This window comes from Actinia tenebrosa, unplaced genomic scaffold (assembly GCF_029948245.1).
Source record: "Actinia tenebrosa isolate PJP-AT-01 unplaced genomic scaffold, QUT_ActTen_1.0 PGA_scaffold0__85_contigs__length_37466705, whole genome shotgun sequence".
Classification (NCBI taxonomy): domain Eukaryota; kingdom Metazoa; phylum Cnidaria; class Anthozoa; order Actiniaria; family Actiniidae; genus Actinia; species Actinia tenebrosa.
In genome coordinates this window covers 34,607,360-34,626,399 of record NW_028292569.1, presented here as the reverse complement: position 1 = coordinate 34,626,399, position 19,040 = coordinate 34,607,360, and the positions used below count along the sequence as shown (strand labels likewise).

Genomic DNA, 19,040 nt, shown 5'->3' with positions numbered 1-19,040 from the left:
GAATATTGATCGCTATAAGGAACTAAGCTACTTGAACTTTTAAATAGGAGGCTTTTTGTGAGTGAATTTGAAATAGACTTTCCGGTCTCCATTCGTAGTTGACATGTTTGAATTGACATTTAGGTCTCTTAGTAACTTATAATTTATAGAGTACCATACCTGGCTGTAGGGCAGTGCTTCATTCGGCTAAGCCAGGTAAAAAAGAAGCAAAGAGAGGGGAACTTATTAGTTTATATAGCTATTGGAAATCCATGTACCCACCATCTTTCTTCCTCCCTACGCCTTCTCCTCACTTCCCACTTCGTCCTCCCTTCCCTGTTTGTCCTTCTATCCCACCCATCCCCTCTCCCATCCTACACTTCTGAATTTATTCCTACTTCTTATTCCCTCCAGCAGTACCCGTACTGTCAGAGCAAAGCAATAAGTAACTTGTAAATAAATTTCATTCTCCTAAATATGCCTACACTTTTCCATTCCCATCAATTTCAATTATTTCAAAATGATTTCACAGTCCCCAATAAATTAGCACATGCGAAAAAAGGGCAAGAAAAACGTACAGAGTATAATTAAATGGTCTCAATTCATTGCAACGCTTATTTATCACCCATTTATATTCGAAACCTTAAAAGAGTAATAATTTCAAGTTTAATTCCAGCTAAGAGCATCAGTCATTTCATTTTGCCCGGAGGCACACACACGGTCAGGATAATGACCTAAAATCCCCAAGAGATCTAAAAAAAAAATCATTACTCAAAAGAGATTTTTAAAAAACTGGAGTTGTTCTTGAGAAGTTTGCCATAATATGTCAGTGGGATTGACATGTGGGAAACGTTTTGGTTCAAATAACCTGCTTAGCAACTGTATTGTGATACTGAAATCGTTTGGACATAATTTCATTTGTTTCCAGTGATTAATTCACTTTATTCTGTTGCTCACACACGAAGTTTTAACTTGTTTTTGTCAATTTCATTTCAAGTTAGAAGTTTTAATTTGTCAGTGCACTAAAAATGAATGGTATAAAAAAATTAAGGAACCATAAGAGATTCCATAACCGAAATTTGAGCCGTGCAAATGTCAGTTCCTCAGAATTATTTCAAAAATAAACACGTTTTGACAATTCAAAGGATTTTAGTCAGCTTGTTGAATTTTCCATGGAAACTGTAATTTAGAGCTAAGAATCCATGATTCACATAAAGAGGTTTTGCATGAAATATCCTTAATCTTCACTAGTTTTCATTCGACTCCCCTGTACTGACCTCCTCATTGTTTTTAATTACGCAAAAGATGATGTTGATCTTGATAGACTTTGATAGGCAATTTTCAGCGAACTTTTTTAATAACGAATGACTTATTCAAAAAACGTTAAGGTTTTCAGGCAATATTGAAATACTAAGGAATACCACAGGACCGTCTATTGGACCCCTCAATATTGAGCCTATCTTGTTCTTTTTAAAATTATTAAAAAAACTCACGATTCGAATTTACTTAAATTCATTTGATAGAGAGCCACTTGGATATACTCATATACTCATATGCTCATACTCATACTCATGCTCATGCTTATACTCATACTCATACTCATGCTCATGCTCATGCTCATGCTCATGCTCATGCTCATGCTCATGCTCATGCTCATGCTCATGCTCATGCTCATGCTCATGCTCATGCTCATGCTCATGCTCATGCTCATGCTCATGCTCATGCTCATACTCATGCTCATACTCATTAAAGAGGGGAACGAATGCGACATTTACAATTGAAACAAATTATCAGTATATGAGTATCAGTATATGAGTAGGAGTATATGAGTATGAGTATAAGTATGAGTATAAGTATGAATAGGAGTAGGAGTAGCAGTGGGAGTAGGTGTATGTGTATGAGTATGAATTTTTAGGTAGACTCAGTCATTGCACGCTATTCTTAGGATTTTTCTGTCACGTGATTGCACTTCAAGAATAGTCGTTTGGTCTGAAATAGGCAAACAATCGGCAACGTTTGACACGAATTTGACTGAGAGATAAGATTAAAATCAGTAAATAACTTAACCATGCCAATAAGGCTTTAAATTGGCAAACAACTTATAAAAATATGGAATTGTTTCTAGTAATGTTTCGCGTTTCGAGGAAACGTATCTTGATAAAAAAGCTCCCTTGAAGAAAAGAAAGAAAGGACACATTGTTTGCACCTGATTTTGTGAAACTTAACTGACGTGTTAATAAAACTGTTTTCGTTTTAACGTGAGCCTTAGATCAAACAAGTGCAGACTTTTAGACGCATTGTCATTTCTTTTTGGGTCGGATCAAAACATTCAGTCGAAACTATAGTACCTTCATCTTATGTTTATGCTTGCGTCGCTAGTGAGTTTGCATATGGCGCGAAAGACACCAGTCGTGTGACACCATATTTGCCGTTCCGTGGTTGAGAGAAAACTGGGTCGAGTTGGTTTTGCAGTGCATTGTGAATCTGTTTTAGGGGACGTATTTCCAAGATGGCGTCTATTTCGTCCCCTGAAACAGCCCCAAAATGCGCACTGCAATTCCCACTCGACCCAGCATTTTTCTCAACCTTGGAATGGCTCAGAAAAGCTATTTGGCAGTTTAACACTTAAGCCCTTTTAAAGCAGAAGTTCGGTGAATAAGCGCACAAGCAAGGTTCTGACTCATAACGTGAGGCAAGCTTTGTCGGTCATTCAGTCTTCGAGTTGTGCAAAAGACTATTCAGTACATAGATCTTGGGGTAAACCACACACCACCTTAAAATCTTCATTATCACTAACTATTCCTGCATGCCTCATTCATAACGTAACACCAAATAAATTAACCCTGTTATACTAACATCATGACCCCGATAAACCACAAAACCACAAAATGATCATACACCTACTCGCAAGAACGTTGTCATACGATTTTAGAACATTAGTAATTTAGTGAGAAAGGAATACATTAAAAGATAAAAGAAAGAGTTCAGCTTCAGTAATCTTCTTTTGTTTTTTAATATAATTCCTATCCCACTAAATCACTAATGTTGTATTTTCGTATGACAACGTTCTTGCAAGTAGGTGTACATCGCTTCTAGGAAAACACCTCCAAGTATTAAAGACTCTTTGCGTAACAGGAAGTAGAATTTACTCCTGAAATCATGTTTCGTTTTTCATTATTTTAGTTATCGTCCGGTTTAAATGATACGGAGATCTTTATCTTGGCCATTAGCGGCGAATTAGAAATAGCATACGATTTGTAGCATGAACTCTCGCGCTAGAGGGCAAGCACCAAAAACTTTAGTTTCTTTTGTGTGCATAAAACTAGATTCGTAAGAAGCTTATTTTTCCTGCACAAGAAAATGGGAAAACACCTAAAAGTGTGAGTTTCAACAAAGCACATGGCCGACAACTGCCGGGTTTGATAAAGCTTCTTAAAAATGCAAATAGACTAGTTCCATTAGATGAGAGATGTTTCAATTCTTCAATTTCACTCAAATAAGTGCCAGATTGAAGGATAATGTTCCAACATTGAATGCGTTTGATGATAAGAAACCTCGGTTATAATATGCCGACAAGTGTCATCGACCATACAGTTATTCTAAAAAAGGTTGTCGATCTTGTGAATACTGAATTGTAGTTCGAATAATTGCGGTCAAGTGATGTGAGGCAAACCAACATATTTTTCCTCCTGTAGCCTATAAATATCTTTTCATAAATACAGAATGATATTCTTTTCCCCCCTTAAATTTCAAAAGGAAATGCGCTGTTCACTGTTCTTTCAGAATTCAGGATTTAATGCGACAAACGTTTTGAGAAGGTCAGTCCAGTCGCATTCAAACAAAATTAAAGTACAATGGCACCCGACACTTGTTCAGACACTTTATCAATATTTTATGACGCGCTGCCGTGAAGCACGCGTGCCGTTCAAAGAACACGTCCAACGACTGGTGACTGGCAAATTGGGAACATGTAAACAATTTCTAGGATGCTAAGGCTATTGACGCATGAGCACTATAACAGGTGCACCGCAATAATAATATTCACGGTCAACAAACAAAATAATCAATCGAAATCTTCGTACCATAATTTGTGCCCTTTCTTGATTTTTGAAATTCAACGTTATTTTGTTTCTTAAGCTAAGGTGATACAATACCTTTTGAATAACTTTTTTTTGTCGTAGCTCCCTCGCTGTATATTACGATATGGGTCCACAAGTCACTAAGCTCACAAAGAAGCTTTTGTTGGCTGCAAGCTTTTGTTCGCTGCGTTTTAAAGTACCAACTTCGTAGTTTATGTATAAACACTAACCTAGAACGATTGATTCCCTGTATCTGACAAAAAATCTCCAATTAGAATTTTGTGTGCTCCACTTTTAAGTGACAGATTGAGTTGGCGCGTAGAAACCCAACACGGAACCCCGCGAATGAAATTTTCTCCTGTTTTCAGGCGCTAAGGTTTTCATTTCGCCATTTGTTCTGCAGCCTAAGCTCCTTGCATGCTAAGAAGAAACGATTGTGTTTAATAATAGTTTGTGGCCCGCTGATGAAGTAATCACCCAAAGAATACGAATGACAAGTGCATGTGACGTGGTCAGATCGATTTGCGAAGAACTCCTACCGAGAACAGGAAATTCAATGCCCATAGAGGTACTTTGATGTGTATTGGACCCCTCAAGTTACGGAGCCCTCAATAAAAAGATCCATCTTGTCTTTGCATGTGGCCTTGCCGCAGCTGCAACGTGATTGGACAGCGAATGACACTTGAGGTGGGTATATGGAAATTCCAAGTTGTTAAGATCAATCTGTAAGAAGAGCTATCTATCGTGGTATTGTTTTCGGTGGTGAGAAAGAAAGTAAGCTAAGTGTGGCTTATTCTAAGTTCGATAATAAAAGATCGCAAGAAAAACTCGTGAAAAGCTGTTCGATGATCCAATTTAAGACAAATATCGGCAATCGTAGGAATAAAAAAGTCAAATACCAAACAGATGATCCGAGAAAATTAAAACATTTAAGATCGCGATTGCTACTTACGATAGAAGAAATCCAAATTCATGAAGGAAAACAATATTTATACTAATAGTTTATTTGGATTGACGCTTTGACAATTTGAAGTTGACAGTTACAATATTTTTTGTATGATTTATTCATTATTTCATTCATTTATCTTTTTCCATTTCGTGCGCGGCATTGCTTTATTGGGATTTAACTATACAGATCTATTTACTCGTCAAATTTTATACCTCGGTCATTTTTTTTTTTTTTTTTTTTTTTACTCCATAATTTTTATTGGTACAGTTTATTAGGTAAAATAGAATGAAATTTAATGGAAAAATTATGGTGTAATTCGCCAAAATGGTTTTAGCAAATTAAGAAATTACAAATTAAACTAGAATTATGCCAGGATATGAATTACGAATTAGGCACAAATAAATAGTCTTTCATTGTGGCGAAAGACTCTTGAAAGACTCTCTGGATATAATGAAAAGAGGACAATCCTAGTTCGAAGAACGGAACAGAATACACAACGCGAAAACACATCGTTGGTGGATAATTTTAAGTTTCTATTTTTAAAAGTAAGCGTATCCATTCTTTCTTCGCCTGTCAAATCGCTTGAAGTATCTAAAGAAAAGAGCTGATGAATTACTTCTTCACCTGCAAGTTTTCGAAACAATAGAAGATGAAGCAGAAAGGGGATAACGACAAGATTAAGGATTATAACGAAACTTGAAGCTTTTTAGGTCTGTATTCAATAGATCCGACTAGTTTTGCACCTGTAGTAGTGCTCAGCAGGGGAGAACGGAGAAACTATCTTCATCAACCTCGTTATCTCTGTCTCCGACTATGGATTGGGCTTATAACAGTGATAACACTGAGCGCTGACTTGTAATTTAGTAATTTTGTTTGGTACGTTCAACCTAGTGTACGCCAAAGAAACAACCTATTTGAACTTGGCTATGGATAATTCTTCAAATATGATTGAGTACACGCGATGTAATCATGGTAACTAATTGTTTTGTCGAAATATTAGGCGTTGTAAAGCGTGTTGTAGTTAAACATTTGTGCATAAGCTCTCCGCATAGTAAAGAAGTGAATTAACACTGACGTTCCATACAAATTTAGATTCATTTCTCGTAGAATATCGGCTCAAAAATACCCACGCCCCCTCGTCTTCAAGGTGCACCGCACGTAATTTATCAAGAAAGAAAGCAAGAAAGTGCAGCTCGTGTGGGGTGAAGTAAACTCTGCACAAATTCTGCGAAATAGATATAAATTCTACCTTATCTTAATGGTGTCAAAATCGCAGACTCGTACCCAGTCGTCATTTGTTTCACGCTTTTTTGCGCGCGGTGGCTTTTGGCTTCGTTTTTCTCTTCCGTCCTTCTCCTGATGCACCGGGAAATCACTGAATCGTTCCCATCAACCACAGCGTGGGATCAACAAGACGAGAAGCGACTGGGTACGAGTCTGTCAAAATCGTGTGTAAATGTTTTCATTCTTAAATTTACAAATTGTGACGTCATCGAAGCTATCTTGTCCAAGCGAGTATCTTTGATTTGGTCATTTTAAACTAACTAGGCTCAGCATCAGGTGTACTTTTTGGCCACTCTATTTCAGTCCTATGACATAATGAATGCGAAGTATATCAAGGAAAACTAGTAATGAAAATTAGATTTACGTGACGGCCGATTTTGTAATTGTGGTGTGAAAATTCTCCCGCCATTCGCTGGATGCTACGTACCTCGCAGGGTTTCCACGGGTAAACGTCAAATAATTGCAAGCCATGGCCAAAAACGATAGCGAATCAGGGGAAGAACTGAAATTTTTGCGAAGCGTGATCGATCGTGAAGCGCCGCATTTTTGGCATCTTTCGTAAAGCATAACGAAGAGAGAACAGAAGAAGAAAAGGCGGAGATAGAAGAAAAGTTTTAAAAAGAGCTACGGGTTGATAGAATAGAAAGACAACTGATGCCTGTGCACTGCGGTGAACCGATTTAAGGCTTTAGCCTTTTCACGCTTATTCTTGACTGCATACCGGTTATTACAAGTTTTTTCTCTGTAATTACAGCCGACTATGAATGTAAATCCATATCAAAGTACTAAAGATAGTTTGAAAGTCACTTCATTCAGTTTTTTGCCGACTGCGGATGGTAACTAACCCACAGCGGCTTTGAAAAATCTTTCAATCAGATATTTCATAGATCTCTATAGTTAAAGTGTTGCGAAAGCAAATATATCAAAACATCTATTAAATTTCTGTTCTATTCTTGTTAGACTAGTTATCTGATGATATATCAGTTGTGGTAGAGTGGAAAAAAATGGATTTTGGAAATAGAAAAGGAAATGGGTAAGAAAGAAAGGGAAATGTGAACATTGATTTTCTTTACTGAAAAAATAGACAACGCGCGCGCGTGCTGTGTGCAGTTATAAAGCACGCGGGGATCGGCAGAACACGAGAGAAGTGTTGGAGAAGTACGACGCGTAGGGAAGTGCTTCTCGACACTTCTCGAGTGTTTGCCAATCCCCAAGTGCTTTATAAATGCACACAGCACATCAAGTTTATTTCTTTGATAAATTGCAAAGGGCGCGTGCGTGCTGTGTGCTCTCATAAAGCACGTGCTCCCAACCAATCAGAATGCGCTATATTTAACAGTTATTTAGTCATGCAGTTTCTGATATTCTGCGAAGTCAGTAGTTGCAAGATGCATGCTCATGCTAAAGTTGGGTTTTTCCCTGTCAGCTTCAAGTAATACGATTTTACCCTGTATATGATAAATCTAATAAGAATGAGGCCTACCAACTGGATAATCGTAATCACATGTTTTCAAAGCATTGTAAAGTATTCTTTCTGTCAGGGTTCATGCTACTCCTTGAAATCCTAAAAAAGCCCTAGAATTCAAAAACCATTTTTAAGTGCACTTGAAAAGCTCTTGAAAATAGCTTTAAAATAACTTTACTTAAAGTCATAAAGGTCATTAAAAAATGTGTTATAATTAGTTTTTTTAAAAATAAATTGTTAAGAAGAAATTGCCAAACAAAACTGATCCCTGATAATCGTAATTTTGGACCTTGAAATGTCCTTAAAACGTCCTTGAATTTTGTGGTGGAGATGCAGCACGAACCCTGTTGTGTTCCAGTATGTTTAACTTGGTTGGAATTAATAGTTGTAACCCGTACCAAATAGCAGCAAAACCAACAACAATAATCCAGATCATGTACTGGGAACACTACTTTTAAAGTTTTGAAGAAATAGAAAATGGCACATGCTGTGTAGTTATAAAGCACGTGGGGATTGGCAGAACAAAACAAGAGAAGTGTTAGAAGCATGATGCGAAGCGCTTCTCAACACTTCTCCAGTGTTCTGCAATTCCTCAAGTGCTTTATGAAATGGCACACATGCTGTGTGTAGTTATAAAGCATGTGGGGATTGGCAGAACAAAACAAGAGAAGTGTTAGAAGCATAATGTGAAGCGCTTCTCAACACTTCTCCAGTGTTCTGCAATTCCCCAAGTGCTTTATGAAATGGCACACATGCTGTGTGTAGTTATAAAGCATGTGAGGATTGGCAGAACGAAACAAGAGAAGTGTTAGAAGCTTGATGCGATGTGCTTCTCAACACTTCTCCAGTGTTCTGCAATTCCCCAAGTGCTTTAGAAGTACACATAGCACAGTAAGCAAGTTTTTTATTTCTTTTATAAAATACAAATTAGAGTTACCGTTATTTTGAATACAAATGACAAAATAGAAAGTGTGTGCATGTGCTGTGTACTCTCATAAAGCAAGTGCCCACATCCTATCAAAACTCAAGATTCATAACAGGTATCTTATAAAAGATAATATTAAACCAGACAAATCAAAATGGAAAATTCTCAGTTTCGAAATAACCACTTAGCTTCGGCACTAATTAAATTTATTGGAGTGACAGAAAGTCTACAGCCCTGCAAGATTTAACTAAATTTTATAAAAATCTCACTACACATGGGCATTAAATTAAGTAGTTGCTATGGAAAGCAAAGTCATGCAGAACTTTGCCTGGCCCATCAACTTGTCCTGCTGCTAAAAATTCATGCAAAGCTGGCTCCTCAATATCTTATTGAAAACTGGACAAGTTTTCTCATAGTTACAATACTAGAAACTCTTCTTTATTTAGACTACCTAAGCTTCGAATTAACGATTAAAAGGAACATTTTTCTACAACTCAATTAATGATTATTTATCAAACAACTTGAAAATAGATCCATCTATCAATTTCAAGAATGCTAGAAAGGTATATCTATCATCCATTAGGGAATCATGGAATCAATGTGGTAACACTTCACTACTTCACAAGGCGGCAGCCATCTTGAATATTTGCAAGTCATTATGGATCACCTTTGGGCAAATCAAAAGAAAGATTCTGAAATGACAACACCACAGTCTTTGAGAAATGTGCTCAGTTGTGGAACTATGATGCAATATATGCCATATTCTTTAGTACAAAGATTATGAGTTGCAAATACAGTTTGAGGGTCTGTCTCATTTTTATGCCTTGCGATTGAAGATAGTCTATCGTATAGTCAAAATAGAACATTAGATTCTTGTTTTAAGATGTATTATATGCCACATTCTTTAGTACAAAGATTATGAGTTGCAAATACAGCTTGAAAGTCTGTCTCCTTTCTACTCCCTCCTGAAATTCCCTTCCAACTCATTATGAGGGCTAAAGACACAGTTGCTCAACAAAAAATGTCTGGCCAAATTGGAATTTCACCAGGACAAAATCTTTGCCTTGCCAGTCATTTTGACCAGTAAGTTTTGACCAGGTATGAATAAAATTCTTGAATAAGCAAATATCAAAAACAAATCCCCGTCTAACAGCTCACTTTGACTTCACAGCTTCTTTTTCTCTGAGTTCGAAGACCTTATCAGCAAAATCAATAGCTTCTTTTGAAGCCTCGCACTTCTCCTTCCATGACTCAGGTATGGCTTGAAGTCCCAGATAAGCCCCAGAAATTGCTCCTGCCATACTGGCAATGGTATCAGTATCACCACCAAGTGATATTGCAAAGTGAATGCATTCTTTAACTGAGTCTGTACCCTTGAAAAGGAAAGCAAAAATTGCAGCAGGGACAGCCTGTTCAGCTCTGATTCCATTGCCAAAGGTTTCCTTGACTTTCTGGCTGGTTATCTCCTCCATGGGTAGAGAAAGTAGAGTTTTCATCTCCTTGAGCTGTAATTCATATGGAAACGAAATCCTAAAGAAATGAGAAAAAATTGGAAAAGTAACAGCAATAATTATTTGTCGATTGATCCTTTGGGAGTTTTGTCCTCTTACAAATTTGGGCCAATCACAACAAATCTTATTGAGAGTTCGTCAGTAACAAATAAGCTAAATAATCTGGATATATTCTAAAGTACAGTAGACAAGCAACAGACATTGGAGCTCACATGCTAGTGACGAAATAGAGGCTGTGAATCTTTAATACTTATTCTGTTTCAAGTGCGTTGGCTACTTCAGCAAGATCATCAATATATTTGTTCTTATCTATATTTGGTGGTTCAATGACCAAAGCATTAAAGACAGGTCTAGATTGGGTAATGGCTAATATAAATACTTACTTTGTTTTGAGTATTTCGGCCACTTCAGCAAGATCATCAATATATTGGTTCTTATCTAAATTTGGTGGTTCAATGACCAAAGCATTGAAGACAGCTTGAGCTTGGATAATGGCTCCATTGACACCATTTATATGAACATGGGTGATCTCAGCACTGCGTCTTGCATACTAGGGAGTATATATCAATACATTTATACCAACTGAAATACTTGTGAGTAATGCAGCTTAGCATTGGTAATAGGTGTGTGTAATGTTTATAAACACTGCCATAGTGATGTAAATGTGCCAAACATTTTTACATTAGTTTTTCCCACTTTCTTTTATTGGACTGTCAATAGATCTGGTTGGCAATTTTAAATAACAATCATCGTACACCTGCCAATAGCTTCACAACAGGCCACTTTTGAGTTTGAGAAACAAGGTGCATTGTGGTCTTGCTTGGGTAAAAACAACAACATATGAGCAAAACAGGTTTATAGACCCTCTAAATAAATCCCACAGTGCTTTATTTTCCACGTCTGACATCAAATTTATTCTTTTATTGTCAAATTTATTCTTTTTAATTTCATTTAAAACAAATAAATTTCAAAAACAATGAATTGGACGTCAAACACAGCATATGAGGCATGGTGGGATTTATCAAAAGAGTATATAGTGAAGCTAGACGAGGGTGCACCTTACGGGTCTCAGGAAAAAAGGTCTTTGGTATATTTAGTATATTGAAAAGAAAGAGAGAGAAAAAAAAGGGAGGAAAATGCACAAATAACAAGTTTTCTAAAGAATTGTCTAAATATTTTTATAAATACCTCTATCAGACTTGCTGAATCCTTACTGTACAAAGCAATGGGTGATATCCTCATTGCTGCACCGTTGCCATAGGAACCAGTTCCATCAAACTGTTCTCTTGCAGGTTGTCTAAAATCCTCGACTTTATCTTTCAACTTTACGAAAACCTCTCGTACTCTTTCTCCATACCCTCTATTGGGCTCCTTGAAAAACTCCTTGCTGAATTCATAAGCCATATGCTCATCATCAAATCCTTGCTTCTCTATCAAAGACTTACAGATTGCTCTAGTCATGGCTGTATCATCGGAATAAGTAATACTTCCTGGTTCTACTTGTTCTATCTTCTTGGAAATTATATCTTTAACATGTTCGATAGGAATAGGAATAGAGGACACTCCTTCAAAGAAACTTCCAAGACAATCTCCAGCTAAGGCTCCAACCAGAGATCCTCGGAATTTGTCTAACAATTTTGCCATATGTACTATTTTTCAAAAGAATCTTTAAAAGGCTTGCATTTTCTTTTCTCCTCAAAAATTTGAAGGACGAGAATGCCTGGATCGAGTCTACCCAGGATCCTTCATTCTATCCCTTGATGCTTTTCGGTCATTCCAAAATGGTCGCCGTCTTGTGAAGATTTCGCGCAAATTTTCAAAACCTTTTAAGGCCTTTTTTTTATGGTTTTCCAACGTCTAAGGCTCCGTTCAGCATGCTTTTTTGTCACCTTGGAAGAATTTTAAGAAGAACTCAGTGGAATTGTACTCTCAAGGTGAGTCGTACGACCATAAGTAGAAGCTCTGCAAAGTTTTCAAACAGCGATGCTGGGTTCTGCGAAGCACTTGATTGTATAAAAACTAAACTAGAGCCTTTGAAAAAAACTCAAATCTTTCTTGGAACGGGACAGTATTATGCCCACGAAGCAAATGAGAGGATTGTAGTGCTGTCTTTAGGAGAAAGTGGTTCATTGGATGCGCCATTGGAGCTCCTTGACACAGGGATCCCGTCAGAAGATATACACAAACTAGAGAAAGAAATCATAAAGCTTCCCCAATGCTCACTTCTGGCATCTGGAGAAGTTGACAGTGTTCATGAAGAGCCTTGGAATTTTGGTTTTATCAGGAAACCTAACTTTTCCATCTTTTGTAAGTTTGGGTATAATGTTATTATCAAAGAGCTCAATGCTGGTCCTGCCTTTAGAGTCTTTAATGGCCCTTTATTTGAAGATGTTTATCTCCGAAATGTCATGAATTTGCAAATTAAACTATCTGAAGAACCTTGGCATGAAAGGAAGTTAGAACTTTTAGTTAAAAATGGAGAACCATTGACAGTCCTTGAAGATTTGAGAGAAGAAGGATTGAAAGACCTTGGGGAGGTTATGACGTCGACGGAATGGATGGTCAAGGCAGCTGGATATATGTGTCTTATGGCAAGGCAGATAGGAAATAGTCCCAGGGTGTCTCTTAGGCTGCCGGAGGAGTTGCGAGCTGATATGAATCCATGGGTCGATCTCAGAAATAAGGCATGGATTGATAGAATCAATGATGATGAAGAGAAAGCAAAATAGTTCAGATCTTGACTCAGTAGTAAACAGATTATTTGTAAACTAATTCAGATTTGTCTCGTAATATTTTATAATATATAATGTTTATAAACATTGATATTGTGATGTTAATGTGCAAACCATTTTAACAGTGTTTTTGACTTTGCTTTATTGGATTGTATAATAGATTTATGCATGGCAATTTAAGAAAATCAACCAAAATAAATTATGTCATTGTACTCCCTTGGTCTGTGACTATGTTCTGATACCTTTACACTAAACACTACCTTAGCAAACCTTATAATTATTATATACACAAATATCACTTGTTTACTTTTCATAATTCAATAGAAATTGTTTCAAATATGGGATACTGTTTATACAAAGAATTTGAACATCTTATTTCAATTAATTATTTTGAGATAGCCATTACTTCAGAAAACTTATTTTTCCCCACTTCATACTTTAGTATTCAAGTGCCTATCACCCTTCTGACAATATTCTCAGTATTGATTCTACATGGGGTAAGATGTTGAATAACTCGAAAAAATTACATAGTTTGAGTGCGGCTTCTTGAAGTTATGAAGGTTTTTCCATGTCATATGCTAATGCTGTGACGTATGAGGAGGCATTTATGGTCATTTGTTGTTCCTCGTAATTCGAAACACTGGCTTCTATGGGAAAACTAACTTGCAATCATTTCTATAAGAGCAATGGGGAAAACAATGACGTATTTCAAATTTAATTTATCTGTACCAGTAGTGTTTTGTATATTAAATGATTACTCCTCATACGTCACAGCATTAGCATATGACATGGAAAAACCTTCATAACTTCGAGAAGCCGCACTCAAACTATGTAATTTTTTCGGGTTATTCAACATCTTACCCCGTGTAGAATCAATACTGAGAATATTATCAGAAGGGTGATAGGCACTTTAAAGGAAAGAAATACCTGTTATGTTTTAGGCCATAAGGGACAGGGAGGCTTAAACATTCTTTCTCCCACCACATACTTGAGTACAAAGGAAAGAAAAATATCCCATGTTTTAAGCCATCAGTGGGGGTGGAAAGAGGGCTCAAAGTCAGTGGTATAATTTTTTTTTTTTTTTTTGCTGGGGCAAGGGAAGGTTCAACAGTTCATGTAGTTTTGAAAAAACACGAGTGCACGATTGTTGAGTACCATGGGACATTTAGGGACACTATCATATGGCTCACTTCAGCACATAAAAATGCTTAGAATGTTAATAACCACTTTTTGAAAATATTTTCCTCTTCATTTTCTTGGTTGGCTTGATTTTCATAAGGTTGTCTGTGTGCAGAAAATCTGTGTCTTTTTTCTTCATTCATTATCATTTAACGTTTCTGCTGTTGAAGCCGACGAAACTGTCGCACATGTTATTCAGCAAATTCTCAAACGTCCTTTTTAACTCTTCCTTAAAACATTATGTGAACAATCATGTTGAATACTTCCGTTAAAATAGACAGAAAAGGGGGAAAAAGTCACCATTAGTGAATGTAAATATCAGAACCGGAAAATCCATCTTTAAAGCAAACATCCCGCTTTATTTTGATTCTGTAATGATGACGAGGAAACCCTTAAAGTGCTAAACATACCAATTATTTGACTCCATTTGTAACATTCCAACATGCATCAACGGTATACATCCTCCACATTCAATCGTAGGCCTTAACAGGCTAATCGATGTTAGTGATTATTATAATTTTAGTGGACATTTCCTTGCATTATTTTAGCTACTATTGTTCTTTAAAAAACACGCAAGGTTAGGCTTAGTTTGCACAGGTCTTTAACAGATCCATCGTCTTTTGGTCATTTTTTAAATATCAGTCAAATTTGACGATAATCGAAATTGCTCTGATTATTCTTGGATTTAAAAATATTTTTATTGGAAAAAATTCAAAAATTGATCGACATGTGTTGTACGTGCGCGCAAAATGCTGTACCGTAGAGCAAAAAAAATCGTTAAACGGCAAAGGTTAAGAGAGGTTCAAAATCAGCAATGATCACTTTTCCTCACATTTATATATACCTTTAAAATATATCTTAAAAAAGAGATTTTTAGTTAGTTTTTATTGAGTTATATAATGTTTTCAGTATTGAAGCGAATTAGAGCCGAATACATTATAGTATTATCTTTATATAATGTCCAGATATTTCCAGATTAAATATGCGTTAATCCCCAAGACATCATTCAAATGGGATCAATATTTATAAAGAATATATAGATGGATTAAGATCCCCTGTCGTGCAAATGGTCTGTTAATCTTCTCCTCAGTCATTTAAAAGTGATTTGTACTGTAGCAAGCTGAAACTGGCGTTTTGGTGTGGTATGAATCACATGATACGGATTTCATGTACGTGTTGTACTGCACAACTTAGATTTCTGGCCGTTTGATTGTTAATTGTCTTCTCTATAGCCTAGGGTACACCTACTTCATCGCTGTCATGAGTTCGACGCTTATGGGGAGGGAAGATAAAAAAGTATTATAGTCGCAATACTGTGCCGTTTTTAAAATCACTCCCCCCCCCCCCCCCCAAAAAAAACGTTTATTGAAAAGTAAGGGGGTGGTATGGTGAAATATTTCAGGCAGTATATGGGAAAATGTTTAAATCCTTTCGATTTTACTTTGTTATTTAAAGAAATTATTAATTTTTTCGTTAACTCAGAATTTCTCAATTGACTCAAACGGTTGTTCACCATTTCCGCTACCGTCATTTATAGTGTAACGCCCATCACGTAGGAGCTACAGAATCACACAAAGTGTTGCATCGATATTTTCTAAATAAACAGAGCCATTTTCAAGCTTATCCTTTTCCTTGAGCAATAGTTTTTATCTTGATGCACAGCAATGTCTCCTTGTATTTTGCGCAATATATAATCGTATTTTAATTGCGCGACAATAGTTTTTTCCCTTCAAGCTGAAACGTTCGTGACTTATTGAATAAGATTACATGATAATTTGCGGTTAGTTCTCAGGTGGAGAATACCTTCGACTACTTTATCGACAAAGTGATGTGTGACTGAACTCCATCGTTTATTTTTATGCTACATCTTTTAACTTTTGCTCTACTTTCTTAGGTTCGCGTAAATATTTCGATAAACAGTTTGCGCAAATGTATTTAGTGTTGTTACTGATTCTTGATTGAATGAAATATGGAACTACGGTCATTCTTAAATAGTTCAACTTTGAGCGCAACTTCTTCTTCTTTTGTTTTTTTTTTTGACCGAAAAAATTGTTTGAAACATTTACGTTGAATCACATCCCTGGGTAGTTATTTCAAAATCCAAATCTTTTATTTTGTGTGATGCCTTTCTGCCAAAGTGTCAATATCAGACCCCCCGTAAGTGCTCGCTTGGCTGAAAATCCCAGGTTTTCGCTCGTTTTTTTTTTTCTGCTAGCGAGTTTATCTTGACGCAAGCTTACACAAGCGAGAATTTATTTCAGTTAGTGTTATCAAATCAGAAATAAATTACAAGCTATTCCGAGTTGTATTGAGCTTTCGTTATTTTGTTTTCAGGGTGTCTTTTGAGTCGAAATAAGCGTCAAAACCAAATACAATTGGCTGAGATTTGGTCTAGAGACAGATTAAAAGTATAAAAAAGCACAGGTAAGCTTTGAGTATTTGTTATTCAAAATTTCATACCAATAATGTAAGACTAAAACTCCAGCTAATTTTTGGTTTGTTCGGCTTGGGCTACCTGTGTGGTTTTCAGTGTTAGGGCTACGTGCTATCGCGACATGGGCGTTAGCAAAGTGCTGATGGCGCTAGATTGATCTACTATTTAAATCTCTTCCCAGTTATGCAGCAAGGTTTCTACGCAGAGCATTTCACAATCCCTTTAAACCAGAAAAAACCTTTCAATGCGAGTATGGGATACACTACCGGACTTTCCTTCCTGCTTAGTCACCCCCCCCCCCACCCCCACACACACACCCCAACCCTTCTTCTGCCCACCCCTGCCGGTTGATCGGTCATAATGTTCGTGAAAGGCAAAAATTATCGGATTTTGGTATCTATTATAATCGAAATTGCGCCAACGTTTACCTCAACACCGCAACTTGACTTAAACCCTGCATTCAAATTCACACTGAATTCATACTTTTCTGCCTAATTTGTTCGATTAGTAAACATTAGATTCCATCACTTGCGCATTGGCAAACCACGTAATTCAAGTAAATAAACTGAGGCAAACATCGGCTTTGCGCTCAGCTCAGATATTCTAACTTCCTTCAGTTAAAACTAAGTCGACTTTTGAATAACTTCAAAATGTTACCAATCTAGTGTGACCCTTTACTTCCCGAAGGGACGTTGGCCACCCCTCATGACTCAGTATTAATTACTTTCGATCATGCTTTTTTTCTTTTTTTTTTTCTTTTTTTTTTTTTTTTCATGCTTTTTTTCCCCCATTGCCAAAAAAGTAACTTATTTACAATGAATTTATGATAACTTATCTAATAATAGAAGCCTTCTTTGATTAAGTGTTTCATGCGAAGGTGGAATAGTTTTTGAGTGCTCTCTTTTAATCTAATGAACATGAATAAATTTAATCCAGAAAAAAACAGGTTATAAATATATCTTTATAATTTAATTGCTGATGACAGCAACCGCTGGTCAGTATGTATTTAAACCGAAGGCACGTGACACGGATCCCGGGATTCGAACGTTTCACTAGGGTAGGATGGGGATCTTTTGAACCGCGAAATAATGCCTTTGTTAAAAATAGAACAATTTGCGAGTTTCATGTCTTGACTTAGCACTTTACAGGTTTTCCGGTCAATCACCGAACATAACCAATAAAATCATTGGATACTGAATTATAACGGGCACGGGGCTTGTCAGAAGCCTTATTTCCTGTCGAGACACTCAGATCAGATCATAGTACTTAAAGGGGTTTAGAGGTTGTAATTAAAATAGTTGTGAGGCTGAGCGACAGTAATGGGACTACTTAGCTAATGCTTCCAATAATATTCAAGTTAAACAACAGAACTAGTTGAGTAGAATTGTAGAACTGATCGAGAAAGAAAACGCTGCTCTCCATTTGGTAGGATGCAAACCAGTGCAAAACTCATTTGTAATGAAATATTGATTAATAATGGTTGTCGTCTTGTTATCGAGGGACGGGTTGGACAAGTGATTTTCGACATGCCATTTTCAAAGTATAATTTGAATCTCTGTAAATATGTCAGTGCAAGTCCTATACTGGAAATGATTATGAATTCTTCATTTACAAAAGGGTATTTTTTAGTCTAATTGTACGATTTTGTAACAATATTATCTTGCCCCGAATGTCAAACAAATATCCGGTAGTGCAGCCTTACTGGCGCCATAACATACACAAGCTTCGGTCACTCCACATTGGACGAGATTAGCTATTTGGATTGGATGTACATAAATGTGTACTAAAGGGTCAGTTCAATTAACAGGGTGACAGACACTTACCTGTCCCCTCCCCCCTCAGCAACCCGGGGTCGAGGAGATAAGCGGATGCAAGTGCAAAAGGATTGAAATACAGGAAATGAAATGGGAAATTAATGATCCCTTTTTATGCATTCGAGATCGATCTTTGATCTGGTCTTTGGTATCATCGATGGTGGCCGTTTAAAATTTTTTAAAAAAATTATCAAAATTTGACAATATTTTTGTGTTGTCGTCTCAGAGTAACAGAGCACTATGCCACAAACCTAGTTATAAATATTTGGCTTCGTTTGTAAGTAAGTATAACTAAAAAAGACTTAAAAACTGCCAAAATTGCTACACGAATTAAATTCCTCGTAATTTGATGTAAAAAAAATGACCATTCGATCTGCTGACTCGGCTGTTTTTTTGTTTTAGTTTTAATTTAATAAAACGTTATTACGACTAAGTGAAAAGAGTCACTTAAAACAATAGTTATTGTCTCTTAATTGTTCGAGCATTTCAGCACATTTCAATTAACTTTTATTATTATTTTTGTCCAGTAAAATTGCTTTCTCGATTTTTCGCATTAACTAAGAAAAAAATTCTTAAAGGTCAAATTCAGTTTGTACTACGAGATCTTTCTTGGATTAAGAGGTTGTTTTACATCGTTATATTTATCGCCCTTTAAAAACGAAAGTGTCACATAGCCTGTACTCCATTAC

At 36.5% G+C, this 19,040-nt stretch overlaps 4 protein-coding genes across 5 annotated transcripts in view; 2 read left to right on the top strand and 2 right to left on the bottom strand.

Moving 5' to 3' along the window:
- Positions 1-4,484, bottom strand: part of LOC116297902 (fibroblast growth factor receptor-like 1) — a 31,118-nt gene extending 26,634 nt beyond the window's left edge. The window contains exon 1 of the mRNA XM_089025140.1: positions 4,134-4,484. The gene's annotated coding sequence lies outside the window, so the exon portion shown is untranslated. The remainder of the gene's footprint in view (positions 1-4,133) is intronic.
- A 129-nt stretch (positions 4,485-4,613) lies between these two features.
- LOC116292047 (fibroblast growth factor 8) overlaps positions 4,614-19,040 on the top strand; it is a 63,234-nt gene continuing 48,807 nt past the window's right edge. Inside the window, exons 1-2 of one of the 2 annotated variants that reach the window (XM_089025200.1) lie at positions 4,614-4,745; positions 16,438-16,527. The gene's annotated coding sequence lies outside the window, so the exon portion shown is untranslated. Of the gene's footprint in view, positions 4,746-12,002; positions 12,127-16,437; positions 16,528-19,040 lie in introns of those variants that run through there. The other variant, XM_089025204.1, reaches the window with a different exon arrangement.
- On the bottom strand, positions 8,871-11,916 carry LOC116292021 (ADP-ribosylhydrolase ARH3). The gene is made up of 3 exons (XM_031699254.2): positions 11,381-11,916; positions 10,576-10,742; positions 8,871-10,211 (listed from the first exon to the last, which is right to left on the bottom strand). The coding sequence occupies exons 1-3, from the start codon at positions 11,834-11,836 to the stop codon at positions 9,836-9,838; spliced, it is 999 nt and encodes a 332-aa protein (XP_031555114.1). The 5' UTR covers positions 11,837-11,916; the 3' UTR covers positions 8,871-9,835.
- LOC116292057 (uncharacterized) lies at positions 12,067-13,134 on the top strand. Its single transcript, XM_031699300.2, has one exon. The coding sequence runs from the start codon at positions 12,067-12,069 to the stop codon at positions 12,919-12,921; it is 855 nt and encodes a 284-aa protein (XP_031555160.1). The 3' UTR covers positions 12,922-13,134.

Excerpts from the sequence above, each read along its gene's own strand:
- LOC116292057 (XM_031699300.2), top strand. The coding sequence starts at position 12,067 with ATGCTTTTTTGTCACCTTGGAAGAATTTTAAGAAGAACTCAGTGGAAT.
- LOC116292021 (XM_031699254.2), bottom strand. The coding sequence starts at position 11,836 with ATGGCAAAATTGTTAGACAAATTCCGAGGATCTCTGGTTGGAGCCTTA. Across the intron at positions 10,743-11,380 it reads ATTCAGCAAGTCTGATAGAG|TATGCAAGACGCAGTGCTGA; the intron begins GTATTTATAAAA and ends TATACTCCCTAG. Across the intron at positions 10,212-10,575 it reads GCCGAAATACTCAAAACAAA|GATTTCGTTTCCATATGAAT; the intron begins GTAAGTATTTAT and ends TCATTTCTTTAG.